Source organism: Electrona antarctica (genome assembly GCF_951216825.1).
Source record: "Electrona antarctica genome assembly, chromosome: 2".
Classification (NCBI taxonomy): domain Eukaryota; kingdom Metazoa; phylum Chordata; class Actinopteri; order Myctophiformes; family Myctophidae; genus Electrona; species Electrona antarctica.
This window is the reverse complement of record NC_136807.1, coordinates 27,490,043-27,504,599: the sequence shown is the minus strand read 5'-3', so window position 1 is coordinate 27,504,599 and position 14,557 is coordinate 27,490,043. Positions and strand designations below refer to the sequence as shown.

The following is a 14,557-nucleotide window of genomic DNA, read 5'->3' as shown; positions in this document are numbered from 1 at the left end:
TAGAGCCTGACTGATATATCGGCCGATATATCGCCCAGACGCCCACTATTTGACTTTTTTTTTTACATTGTCGTCGGCAATTATGCAGCCGACGTGTCCCAAGTTTTAACCACTTGCAACCTGCCGACCCTATTTTGGGGCATATCCAATGTCCATTACAGATGAACATTGTATTACCTTTTCAAAGGTTGGGGACAGCATTGCTGAATGGGTAGAGAGAGCCTGAGCAAGACATGTTACCTTAACTGCCCCCTCCCACCCACACGCTCGTCGCTCACTTGAGAAGCACCCGTGGGATGAAATGGGTCTAATTTGCGGATGTGCATGTTTCTCCTCCCTTTCTAATAGAGTAGGTCTAATTATATAGTAGGTGGACATTTTAAACCCTTTTCCAAAGTTCTCAAAAATAGCTGAACTACAAGCTCACAACATGACACGTTATGAGCTTGTAGATCAGCACATTGCTTTTATTTGAAATATTTGAAAATCTTGAAATAAATCAGTTTTTCAGACTGACTAGAATTGATTTTGCACTTTTTACTAGGAAGTCTACGACTCTCGCAAGATTGGTCAAGCTTTTAGCTTCATCTCTTAAATGTTACCTATTTTCAGTTTCACAGAACATGAGTCATCTCTGAGTAGGGATATAGGTGCGGAGGTTCCTCCCTGATTTCACAGTCTTACTTCTGCAGGGGCGGACACGCATATACGCGTTAATCGTGCTTTTGACTAAGTGGTCATGATGCAAATCCATTACAGTAGTATACTATTCTGACCTGTTTGTTTAGGAGAGAGAGAGAGTCTCGCGGGGGTAGAGCGGATAGAGATGGAGTAGTTTGTACCAACGTAACCTGTGTTGTTGTTCGCTCAGGCTCACTGCAGAACACAGCCGCTGGCGATGCCAAGACACTGTCAACATGATTGTTTTTCAGACGCAGCCCCTGTTGAAAATGTGCGTACAGTGCTGCACTTGCCTATGGTCAATGCTTTGCTATCCAAAGTTAATGGACAGCTTCTGCCTAACCCATTTAGACCTGGTGTAACCTATACGTTGTTTTACCTTAAATGCCGAATGCGCACTCTGTGTCTCATATACCATCATTTATTTTTTTAATAAGAATTTTAAGTTTTTCAGAAAACCTTAGGTTAGGTTTTAGGAGGCGTTTTTAGAATCGGCCTCAGGTTTAAATGGGTTAATTCTTGTTAATACTGCTCTCTCTCTGTCTCTCTGTCTCTCTCTCTCTCCCCCCCATACTGGTTCTCAACGTGAGGTCCGGGGTCCTTTACGGAATTACGGGTATTTAACTCTGAGATGGAAACAAATGGACTCGTACAGCCCATATTTGGTTGAGTCTGTACACTCTCAGAGTTAAATAAACAGTGCTTTTTTGATCAAATTGGGGTCTGTGGCCTAGTGCATATCAAACGGGCGTCCGAGAATCACTTATTTCTCTCGTAAAATCTGGCACCACTGCACCTATAGCCATCTTGAATGTGGGCTCTCCATCTCCTCCAGCCATAGCCTGGTTTCTGAAGCCAAGCTGACAGTGAAGTGAGTCAGGCTAGCTCTCGCCTCCAGGATACAGCCCTGCTATAAGCAGCAGCAGAAGCCAGGCCACAGAAGCCCTTGCAGGCATCCTGTCATCCCTGGCTCTCTGCTACCCTGCTCCCTTCATCCATCGCCTCCAACAGCCACCAGTCGTCTTCTTGTGCTCAAGATGCAAGAGACATTATTTATTCGCCCCATTTTGCACAAATATGCATATCAATTCGTGAGCATAGCTCCCAGAGTCAGCTTAACCCATTAAGACCTGAGGCCGATTCTAAAAAATGTTTTTCTGAATCCTAACAGATTTCTGGGGAGATTTTTTTTTTATGTTTCTATATCAGTGGTGCTCAAACCTTTTCATGTCAAGGACCCCCAACATTATATGTATTTGGCTACGGACCTACCTATATCTAAAATATTTTGTTCCTGGGACCCCCATAAGATTGGAGTAAAAAAAGATGCTTGCAAAGATCTGCACACATTTTTACAATGTTTCAAAAACAGCAGATGTGAGCTTGTATATCTTCTGTTTTTGAGTAGCCAAAGTATTACATAATGTTTAATGTGGTTAAAATTTGCGTTGTCCCAATCGGATCGGGGGATCGGAAATCAGTTGCAGATCATGTAATTTTCAAATGATCGGAATCTAACCCTAGTTACAATGATTGTGACGCAATATTAACTACTTTTGCTGCGGACCTCCTGGTATCCCCCCAGTCAAGAACCAATGTGAGCTCTCTCTCTAGATATATATATATATATATATATATATATATATATATCTCAAATTAATAAAACTAGAATTTATGTACTGTACTGTACTGTACTGTACTGTACTGTACTGTACTACACTACTGTACTGTACTACACTGTACTGTGCTCCACTGTACTGTACTGTTGCAGGGCGTTGCTGAACATGAGCACCTGTGCTCAGCTACTTCCCTGGGTAAATAAAGGATACAAAATAAAGACTGTACTGTACTGTACTGTACTGTACTGTACTGTACTGTACTGTACTGTACTGTACTGTACTCCTCTGTTCTCTTCTGTACTGTACTGCCGGGAAATGAGGAAGTTGTGATGTAATTTGCATCGCAGCGAAATGTTGCGCAATAAGTGTGTCTGACGAAAGTAATATTTGTACAGTAAATATGGCAGTTGTGGGGAAGCGATGTAGTGCATATGGATTCGGGTGGCGTGCAGGATTTTTGAGAGAGTGTGCTAACGGAGTGGTTTGTATTTTGGTAGTATAGTATAGTATAGGAGAAGAAGCACGGATAAACGGCCATGTGCTTGTGTACCCCCTTTCTATTAGGGTAGAAGGATATGTAGGAGAGAGAAGTTACAGCACTGCTACTGGTATCAAACCACCGGTGCTCATGGAAGGGAATAATATTCAGGAGAAAGAGAAATTAGGACCAAGGAAGGGCATACAATGGACTCGGGGGAGGTTTGATAAGTAAAAGGCCTTGTGTTTCAATGGAAAACCTTAAAATTCAGCTTGCGCCTATCTTCAGGGTGTAGAAAGTGTAAAAAGCTCTCATATCTAAAAAACAAATCACACCCGTGTGAAGTGAGGGGCGCTAATATATTAAAGTCTAACTCATGTTGCTACTTAGAGTATATATTAATAGAGACGGCACCCGGAGGAAACCCTGAGGCGAAATGGACATAGTGGTCGAATTTGGTATTGCAGCACTGGGCCAAACACATGAACGCGCTGGTCGGTTGACTATTAGTGCGCACGTTCATGATGACACGTGAATGCTGAACGCGTGCAATGATAGTCAATGGCCAGCACGTTCAATCAATCCCAGAATGCACTCTGTTCCTACCCGGAAGGAGGAGTGAAATCGCCTCATGCGTTATTGAGCAACTTAATGCAAGTGGATGGGAGGAGAACTCGGGTGCCGTCTCTGTGTTGCTATGAGTAGGTGATGTAATGATGATGTAAAACAAACGGTGTCAAAACCGTTTATTGTTAATGACATTTAATGTTTGTGTTAGGGACAAGATGACGTAAATTATCCTTGTCCTTCATTGTCAATGGTGTTTTTAAAACAAACATTGAACTAAAAACAAACATTAAACCTGTATATAGGAGGGGCTAGCGCCCTTCAAAAAAAACAAAGAAATAAAATTCAGTTCAATGATTCAAATATTGGACCACAGATAAAATTAATAATATTACACAGTAAAACACACCTATACGAAAATGCGTGGATTGTGTGTGCTTAGCCTGTGAGCCTGGTAAACCATCCCGGTGTGAATTCTGGGGCTGTCACAATTACCCTTTTTTTCCCTCCTTTTTTCATCCATTCTGTAATTCATAGTTTGCTTTTGCATGATGATGCTACCAGCAGTTTTCCATTACAGTACACTCACTGACTGGGCTGCAGTGGTCGTTCGTAAAGCCCCCCGTAGAAATGGGACGTACTCTCAGAATAGATCTAGAGAGAGAGAGAGGCAGAGACAGAGAGGCAGAGAGAGAGAGAGATTTTAATTGTAGTTTCAGGGTGCAATTTCCCCCCTATGTGGTGATGATGTCACTGCTGTGTGTCAACGCACAGCCTCAAGGGAGTCTACATCCTAAGAGTATCTCTCTCTCTCTCTCTCTCATAGCACTCCATCCACTCCTCTTTCAGCTGCATCTTCTCCTCTGTCTCCAGCATTAGTCTTTTGTCATTTAGGTCAAGTTCTTCCATCCGCCTTAACAGTTGTGTGATGAATCATTTCTTGACGGTTTCATCACCCTGTCTTTTAGAATGTTGTCTCCAGAGAGGTGACACTCCCTGGTGACATTTAGACAAACCTAAGCCCCCCCCCAAAAAAAAGAAAACACAATGGAGGTGGTGAGGGGAGCGGACAGACATCAAACACTCATCTCTTGTGCATGACACGTGCACATGCATGTGCAATTGAAGAGCGTGCATTGCCTACTACTATGTGTACGAACAGGTACACTGGGTACCTGTTGGTTCATATCATGGCTGTTAGTCAACATATGCGTACTGTGCACGCGAGCATGTGGAAGTTCAGTTGTATATGTCAGGGCGTGGTCAGTAGTGCGTACATGCGTGGCCTGCTTTCCCTCTCTGCACCAGATGTGAAGAATACTCATCATAGTTGAACTTTCACCTCCTTCGCTGCTGTGCTGGAGCTCCACCTGGACTAAATGTCAAGATGATGGAATTCATCACCCCTGAAGCATTATTCTCTTTTTGGTTTAAGTCTGAATGCTAAGTTAAGTGAGAGTGTATAAATAGAACCAAATGGACCCTTAACCCATAAACTGGGTCATTTTAGATTGTAGGGGGTTAGGGGAGGGGTTGTGATGTCACAAAAGAATGTGTATTTTTGATTGGGCCTTTTGACTCAAGGGCTTTCAGGAAGAAACCAAAAATACACAGGGAAGACATATTTGAATATTCTAACCACACCTGGGGGTCTATTATAGTAACTTTAACACCATAGACACATACAAAACAGAAAAAGAACAATCACGGCACTCCATCTTTAACCCTTAGACAGATTACTACTGGAAAACACGTGGAGTTTTGCATTAGTCTTTTCTGCCCTGTACGTGATTTTCCGTAGTTCTCTTTTTTTATTAATACCAATATATTAATTCGGTCCGCACCTCTGTATATAGTATTGAGCATAAATATCAACTACATTTCCCAGAATTCCCGTGTCACGTGACACACGTGTATGCTTTCCTATTGGAAACTGACGCCCAGCCCCCAGTGAACAGGGGGGTTGGTTGACTCCTCCGAGGTGGGCACTGGAGGAAGAGTTTTTCAGCCAGGTTTGCAGTCGCCGCAAAAAAAACAATCTGAAAAATGATCCATCCGTGTCCAGTGGCATTCTCCAGTCCCAGACCGTTGGCCGGGCTGCAACATCCACCCTCGCGGATTACACGTGTGCACTGTTTTTTCTTCTCCCCACCGGAGTTACCACCAAGGCTGATGCCTTCGCTAAAAGGTAATTTTATTGTATTCGAAAATGCCCTAATATGACATGTCTAGTAAGACGATCCCTATATTTGGCCCGAGCCGACCTAGTGCTGATATCAGATAGATGTGGTAGAACCATATATGGATAGATCTAACTGGTTTAGTCATCGTGACATGCATAGTCGGAGAATATATAACAAGGGTCGGTACTATAGGTGATCGACGTAGCTAACAAAAACATCTGATCAAATGAATGTATTGTACTGTGTCTTTGTGGGCCGAATCGTGGCATCGTGGCATACAAATAGATGTTTGTATAATTAGTATCACGATAAAATAATATGGCGACGTTAGAATGACACCACCAATGAGTGATCGCGTGTAATGTAGCTGCCCAGCGTATATCCAGCACCATCACGTCACCACATTCCACTGGCTGTTGGCTAGTAGTAGTTGCTAACAAACACTGCACAAATGGTACTGGCTATTGGCCGGGCCACAAGCCCGGGCAATAGCCAGTACCAATGTTGCTGGATGATTGCGACGCAATGGTGCTGGATATACCCTGGGCAGCTAGCTACATTACCACCGATCACTCATTGGTGTTTCATTCTAACGTTGCCATATTATTTTATCGTGATACTACTTATACAAGCATCTATTTGTATTTGTCATGCCACGACTCGGCCCACAAAGACACTGCACAATAAAATCATTGATCGCCAGCAGCCGGGTAAAACGCCATGTAATAGTAGCGTGCACTGACTACAGCTAAAATGTTTATTTCTTTTTATATATTTAGAACTGGCATCAGATGAGGAGGAGGAGGAGGAGGAGGATGAAGAGTCAAGACTGCGATGGCGTTCTCCGACACTGAACCGGATTCATTCATTCATTCATTTCAGGGGGGGGGGCAGTTTTTGGGTGTTTTTTTTATTTAGCCTACTCACACATAACCTGACTCCGCCAGATGGGGCAGCAGAGAGTACACTGGGTTCCCCCTCTCCTGCTCCCATCTGGGAACTCTCAGGCAGACTTGATGCCCGGCCACAAAACGGCCTGGCCAATCAGCAGCAGCTAGAAGCGAAGTTGCTCACAAAACGGCCTGGCCAATCAGCAGCAGCTAGTAGAAGCTAGAAGCTGCTGCTAGAAGTTGCTAGAAGCTGCTGCTGATTGGCCAGGCCGTTTTGTGGCCGGGCATCAAGTCTGCCTGAGAGTTCCCAGATGGGAGCAGGAGGGGGGAACACAGTGTACACTCTGCTGCCCCATATGGCGGAGTCAGGTTAACTCACACACACACACCGTCAAGGACTGGGTTTGGGGACATTTGGGAGGAGTAGCTCTGATCCATAGCTCTAAATGCGCATTTAGAGCTATGGATCAGAGCTAGGGGAGGAGTAACTGTTTTGTATGTAGGCCTATTTATTTTCTGTAATATTTATCATTTTATTATGTTAGTAGTCGTAAAAAATAAAAGACGCTTTTACAATGAGTTAGACCTGTCATGACTATTTTGTTCACTATTGTGAGGTTTATTGTATATGACTAAGCAAGTTTCAACTGTGATTTACTCTGTAACGGTAGATGGTAATAACTCAATTTCTTTTTTATAATACAGTATACATTCAAGTCTATATTTTGATACATATCATGGGCACCAAGTCATATCAAAACAATGTCCTTGGATGTGTTTTTTATCAAAACTGTGTTTCTTCATAACAGGTTTTTGAGATACATGCATGAATAGACAAGGTACTGGTAAGACTATGTAAACATGGTATATATCAAAATGTGCGTTAGAATGTCTAATTTTACCCCAAAAAAGAATTGAGTTTATATGATGTTCCAATTTCAGAGCTATGGGGACTTTTAGCTGGATAGGTCAGATTGATCATGACTGACCATGCTATTTATAGATGGCAAAATATCTACAGTGGTACATGTGAGAAACTTTTTATTTTATTTTAATTGAACTAGACAACTCACCCTTTAAAATGAGATATTGCATGGCTATGTATGCCCAGCAGAAAAAAAGTTATTTAGAAAATAAAACTTCAACCGGGCATAACTTTTTTTGGTTGTCCTAGAAACAGAAACAGTGTAAATGCAGGCTCTTTTAAATGGCTTCCAACACAAGAACTAAACATTTTATCAACTCAGTTCCTGGAAGCAGACAAGTCAAGCTTTCTCTGAAGGTCTTTCGTTGTCACACATTCACAACAGAGAATTTTCAATAAATCATTCAAAAACGCCATTCTGGCCATAGAGAAGTCTACCTACTATATAGAAATCCTTGAAACGCTCAAAGAGTTAATGGGTCCACTTAGGCCCCATTTACACTGACAGACACATCTAGGCTGAATCAGATCTGTGCCACATCGAGATTGAATTCTGATTAGTTTAAATGAGTGCAGCATGTCACATGACTCATTTAAACCAATCAGATTCCAATCTGGATGTGGCTCAGATCTGATTCAGGCTAGATTCGGCTGCCAGTGAAAATGGGGCCTTGCTTGGTTGCAATTGTAGACTCAGAGGAGTGTGTGTGTGTAACGGTTTGACTTTGATGTAATGTTTGGGGTGCCAGTTAGGAGTCTGGTCAATGCCTTTTACATGGTATACTAGTCCAGTTTGTACAAAACCACTTTTTAGACAACCTTACTAAGGATTTAAAAGAACAAATAGCATTAACCATATAACCAGGGATTTTGAATAGATGCCCACAAAAGTCACACAAACACAGAAAACCTCAGTTCAACTTTTTGGCATCGTCCTAACTGTTAACTAACTTTTGTTAACTCTACTCCCCCCTCTCTAGCTGAAAGGAGGATACAGAATTAAGAAGTGAAATAAAAAGTGATGAAACAGAACTGAAACATTAGGAAACTGAAATTGATTGGAATCCCAACAAAGAAATATGTACTCAACATACACAAGATATAACAATAAAGACATAGAAGACACCTTGAACTTGCATGTGGGAGGTTGAAGGGCAGGTTTTGACACACAATCTCCACTAAATAGCATACCTAATCCCCATACAAATACCTTGTATGGGGACACTGATGCTATCATGTGTGTAGACGTCATCTCTCATTTTAGTCCCAAAACAAATGAAGAGATTAAGAGTTACCTGGAATCTACTTCCTTCCCTGAAACATAGCTTAACCAACTTGAAACCCAACATCCCTATTCCGTGCGGTGCGGCAGGCAACCTGGGAAGGCATCTGTGTCATTTTAGATTTTAGCCACTATAGCCATTATTTTATACTTTGGCTATTAAAAAATTGCAGATCCCTAACCCTAACCCTAGATTGGCTATTTTTGCCGAATAGATTTGGTGTAGATTTTGGTTCTCCAAAACCAGAAATCAGTTGAAGTGGTTACGCCTTAGTGCTTGTGAAAAGGAAGTGTGCACTTCCTCCGTCACGGTTTCAGTCTCTGTTTCATTGAATGCTTAACGTTCAATGAAAACCCATTGTTTAACGTGACCGTGACTTAATGGCAAAGTAGTTGGTTGCAACATTGTGTCGTACCTACACAAGTACACAGATGGCTCACATCTCAAACAACCTCACCACATAGGAAATAAAATACTCTGTTACTAATAAAAGGCCTTACTTATTAAAAGTTATTTTATCTACCACCCACAGCCCCAGCCACCAACGGAAATGACACACACACACACACACACACACACACACACACACACACACAATATGAGTGAGATTGTTATCTGGGTGCTTAGTCAATAATGTGTAACATGAGAACCAAAAGAAACATGTCTGTCTCCCCAAACTTCTGAATCAGCATCCGTTCTATTTGTCACATCATAGTTTTTTAAAAGGACCGCTCACACTGGAACGATGACTACAACTGTATTTTTCACCTTGGTGTATGTCCAAAACTGTTACTTTTTAGGATTCAAATTCTACAAGCTCGAAACCTGCTGCGCAAATCGATTTTGTGGATCTGCTTGATGCTTTTGTGTGACACTGCAGTATGATAAAGCGGGATGTTATTTTACATGTACATTTAAAAAAGCACAAACAGAATTAGAATATGGAGATAAGATTATGCCCAACAGCGGCGATTTGTTATGTTGTGGTGTGGTGTGGCCATCCACTTGAGTTAGAATGATTTTTTTAAACTATATTTCTTATAGTTCTAGTGCTTGGTTGAAGCGTTCCATTGTTTTTCTAGTATTCTGAGAGAAGATGAGAGGACAGAGTTAGAATGAGAGCAACCGGCAAGTGTTAGAAAACAGGTTAAATGGAAAAACATATAGCAGGTAATGTATGATATTTAGAAAGTTAGCAACAGAAACACAATTATGAATTCATCGCTTAGCCCTAATTAAAATAATAGTGTGAATGGCCTTGTAGCTCGCCTATCTTCACTAAATTATGGGATCATTTATGGAAATTCTTTTGAAATATGTTATCTTTTTTCTGATTCTATTTTGTATAAAAAAGATAATAGTTTTTTGAAATTATATATTTGTTTGTAAATATAATAAATGGCCCATAGTTTTGGAATCCCTTGCCACACACATGTGCAATGGGTGAGACTTAACTGGCTGCTAGAGTAAATCATATAAGACGCACACACGCACGCACGCGCACACGCACACACACACTGGCCTGCCACGACCCATCTGCCTCCATGACAAAGAGCTGCTCTGACATCAGTGCACTGCAGCACCCACGGCCCACAAACACAACTTCCCCCATGCATACATGCATACATGAGATGCTTAGATTCTCACGCACGCACGCACGCACGCACGCACGCGCACACACACACACACACACACACACACAATGGTATGTATATAAGCTTGCTATTCGTGGTGTGATATACATATTTCAATTAAAATGGATGCAAGCTCAAATGAAGCCGTAGAGTAAAAGACCTAAGGGAAAAAGAAGCTTTGTTCAAATGGTACATTTTAGTCAATAAAACAAAATATATAATGAAGCAACGGTTAAATGAATAATTGGTCAATGACAATCACATAGAACAGATGCAAACTAATATTGACAGACACACACACACACACACACACACACACAGTAACACATGGTGCACTGGGAGAGTCAGAGAGCGGTAATACAGCGCAGGGGTCCATGTGACAGTCCCGACTGAGCGGGCCTCTGATGATGATCTGGGATCCCGGCCAGTTTATTCATCCCAGAATGCAACAATGATTGCATTCTGTTTGGCACACATGATTCGAGAAGGGAAAAGGTCACAGAGGCTAGTCCACTCAGAGATAGGGAAGTGTACATCCTACTGTAAGATGGATACATAATGCATACGTCCTCTCAGACGCATCATGTCATGCATGTGTGCGAGTATGTTTGTTTGAAAGCATGCATGACTCACCTCGGTAGGGCTGTAAGCGAAAGTGCAACTTTTTGAAAGTAGCCTATCTACAAGCTCACAATCTGTAGTGTGTTTTGTGTTTTAATCAAATGTAACTGTGATTATCTCAAATTATTGCGATTAGGATTAGGGGATTGTGTAACATTATGACAGGCCTACACAGAGTAGATATGTACATAATGTATGATTCCCCTTGGAACATGTGTTGAGTATGCACGCACGCACGCACGCACGCACGCACGCACGCACGCACGCACGCACGCAACCAACCATGTGTCATCTGTCAGGTGGAAACCTCTTATATACAGTATAACTTGATCAAGGGAAGTGACTTTCTACACCATTCAAACATTAGATAGATAGATAGATTTTATTTCGGTCCGTACAGGAAAAAGGATTACATACAGACGTACATACATTAATATCCACTAATAACTAGTGGTACTAGTGGTATTCAAAGTAGGCATGGAAGAGATTGCCTCACGGCGAGTTTAAACAAACCTTTTTTAATAATTTATTTTGGGGGCTTTTCTGCCTTTTATTGGATAGTACAGTTGAGAATGACAGGAAACGGGGAGAGAGAGACAGGGAGTGACACGCAGCAAAGGTCATCAGGCTCGGGAATCGAACCCGCAACTTGCTGCCAGGCTGCAGTAGAGCCCTAGAGGCTATGTACGTGACATCATCGTACTAGGAAGTTATGCGGGAACACCTACTGAGTGGCAAAACACACTTTCTGGCAGACAGCCGAAAAGTCCTATCTAATTGTATTAAACAACTCACCAACATTGCAGCTGTATGGAAAGCTTGAATTATCATCTCTCTCTCTCTGCAAAGTTTTTGTGTCATAAAAAACCACCATCGACAATGAGCTACTTTCTGTCAAGAAATTGCGTGCAGGCCCGGACCGTGGCCAAATACATATCAATTTGGGAGTCCTTCACTTAAAAATTTAAAGATTTAGAACCACTTGTTTGTTCAGTCGTGAACTGTGTGAATTGATTTTGAGTTTGTTTGTTTGTGTCTTTCTCCTGAAGGAAGAAGAGATGTTTCGACCCAACATGTTCTTCCTGTTGCTGCTGCCGCCCATCATATTTGAGTCTGGATACTCTTTACACAAGGTGCGTGTGTGCGCGTGCGCGCACGTGCATTGTAATTATATATCTATTTATATAACACTTTAGGGATTTAAACATCCCTATTCTGGGGGAACGTTTGCCAAATCTACAAGCCGATCTAGTGCCATTCAATGTGCTTTATGGAAAAACTTAAAAGCATCCCTGGCTAATAAGCCAAATATGCCTTGATCTAATATGTACAATTGAGTAGTCACTTTGAGCTGTGATTGGCTGACCTTTGCATAACATTTGTGCTCTGGTGATGGGCAGAGTGGCGACACTAGCGTTGACTCCCATTGTAACAATGGAATGCGGAAGTTCTATCTCTATAATTCTATCTCAATGGGATAGTTCCAATGTTTGGAACTATAGCCCATAGCACCCCGTTTTGCGGCGAGATCAAAGCATGTCGCCACTCTCTTACTATTCCACAGGGTTGATGGGGATGTCAGACAGTATGGGGAGAAACTCCACAGGGGTTGATGCACCACTGATTAGCCTTCACCAGAGAAGTAGTCGCAGACATCGGGAAACTTACCAATCAGCCCCCTTTCCCAGCCCATTTCGTAGAAGAATTTCTTGAAGCTCTGAAATATGAATATATATATATCAAAACAATATTGTAAATATACATGTCTAATAAAAACAACTTAATACTTCCTAATATGAACATTAAATGCATGGATCATCGTTACAACTTACAAGAACTCCATATATGGGCATAAATACATAATAACTGGGTGGGGCATGCATTTTCAACTTGACAAATTACATCATCAACCTGCAATGTGCGTTATCCCCTTCAGTGAGAGATGAACTATTTCTAAAATAAATAAAATATGTACAGCGTTTATAATTTTAATGTTATTATAGAGGACAATTCAAGACAGGAGGAAACAAAAGGGAAAAAAGGAAACAAAAGAATGTACAAAAAACTAAGATATATATAAAAGGACATTAATAAATATATAAAAGTACACAACAAAACATTAATACTTAAATAAGTACTTTAGAAAGAAAAAACAAAACAAAAAACAAAAACAAATTAAGAAATATATAAAAATAAAAATGAATAAATAAAGAAATATGTAAAAGTACATAAAAAACTTTCTACAGACCCGTCTTGAAGCCACTATTTCAGCAAATTCAAATCCACCATCTCGGATTTTCCGGTCCCGAAGAGCAATCTAGTGCTCTTTGATTGAAGGGGAGCAAGGGTTGGTCTTCACTCACTGGAACCCAATCACAAGCCCTGAAAACATACCCTGCTTTATCATCAATTAAACCATTATAGGACTAACATCTATAAATGCACCAAGACTCTGTCTGTCTGTCGGTACTACGTGTGTAATCCACGTAACTCGAGAACCGTTCACTCCACCGACTTCAGATTCCATACATACGTTCCACACCGCCACACCGCTCTAGTTTACTAAAAAACACATGTCACAGGAAGAAGACTTTAAACTAGCGATTGAAAACAACAAATCAAGTCACCATTGACTGACCAATGGAATATACATTCATTTCCAGCTGCAGTATAGGGCAATAAGCGACATCTTCTAGTCCCATTTCATTACTTCCATATTAGCCTGAGACCGCAGGCGTTTTGTTTTCAAAAGAAAAATCACACTCGTGTGAAGTGAGGGGCGCCGTTATCATACATCACATTACGTGCTCAGCAAATCAAATCATCACTTTGGGCTACACACAAACACACAAAGCTGGGAATAGGAGGGGCTAAGGCCCCTCAAATAGAAAATAAATCACACCTGTGTGAAGCGAGGGCCGCTCTCATCGTACATCATCCATCATCTCATTCCAGCCAATCACAATTTGCGTCCTCACCTTCGTAAATTGTCCATTCATTGCCAATGGCATTTAATGTGTTTGTGTTAGGACAAAATTTGGGGTACACACACCAAAAGCTGGACATACAAGGGGCTATCGGCCCTCAAAAAAGCCTGGGAGAAACCTTGAAATGTGGCATAGTGCTAAACTCTCTCTCGATTATTCATCCCCTGCACCTGTGTCTAATCTCTCTCAACACACACCACCCACACACATCCTTCAAGGTTGGTGAACCAATAAGGGAGTCGCCGTCGGCTTCCAGCACTAGATTGACCCACCTCTCTATGCCCAGAAAACCACAGGTCTCTTTCAGGCTACTTTCAGTAGGCAGGACCCCCAGACTGTCTCCTTCCTTGTACTCCCTGAGGCAAGAGTACGCGTCATACAGTTCCCCCCAATTTCTTGTACAGTTTCTTCTGCAGCAGGTCGTTGCTTCTCGGGGCTAGGAGTGTCCCCAGACAAGCTGAGACAGCCGCGAAGATGAAGGGGTAGAATCCAAGCATGATGAGAGCTACTAACCCTAATACCCACCTTGCCATTAACATGGACCCACGTAGATGGGGTAGAGTACCATGTAATCCCACTACCGTCAGGCCAAACCCTAACACTAGGCTAAAGTATGTACAAGCTCGTTTGGTATGGAACAGCATGAAGATTAATGCTAACACGTCTAGTATCATTACGTATGTCAATAA

At 41.7% G+C, this 14,557-nt stretch overlaps 1 protein-coding gene across 2 annotated transcripts in view; it reads left to right on the top strand.

Moving 5' to 3' along the window:
* slc9a8 (solute carrier family 9 member 8) overlaps nucleotides 1-14,557 on the top strand; it is a 75,870-nt gene that overhangs the window by 19,621 nt on the left and 41,692 nt on the right. For both annotated transcript variants that reach the window (XR_013788836.1, XM_079492903.1), the window contains exon 5: nucleotides 11,931-12,014. Coding sequence is in view for 1 of the 2 variants with exons in the window: in XM_079492903.1 (XP_079349029.1) it covers nucleotides 11,931-12,014 (84 nt within the window). In the remaining variant the exon portion in view is untranslated. The remainder of the gene's footprint in view (nucleotides 1-11,930; nucleotides 12,015-14,557) is intronic.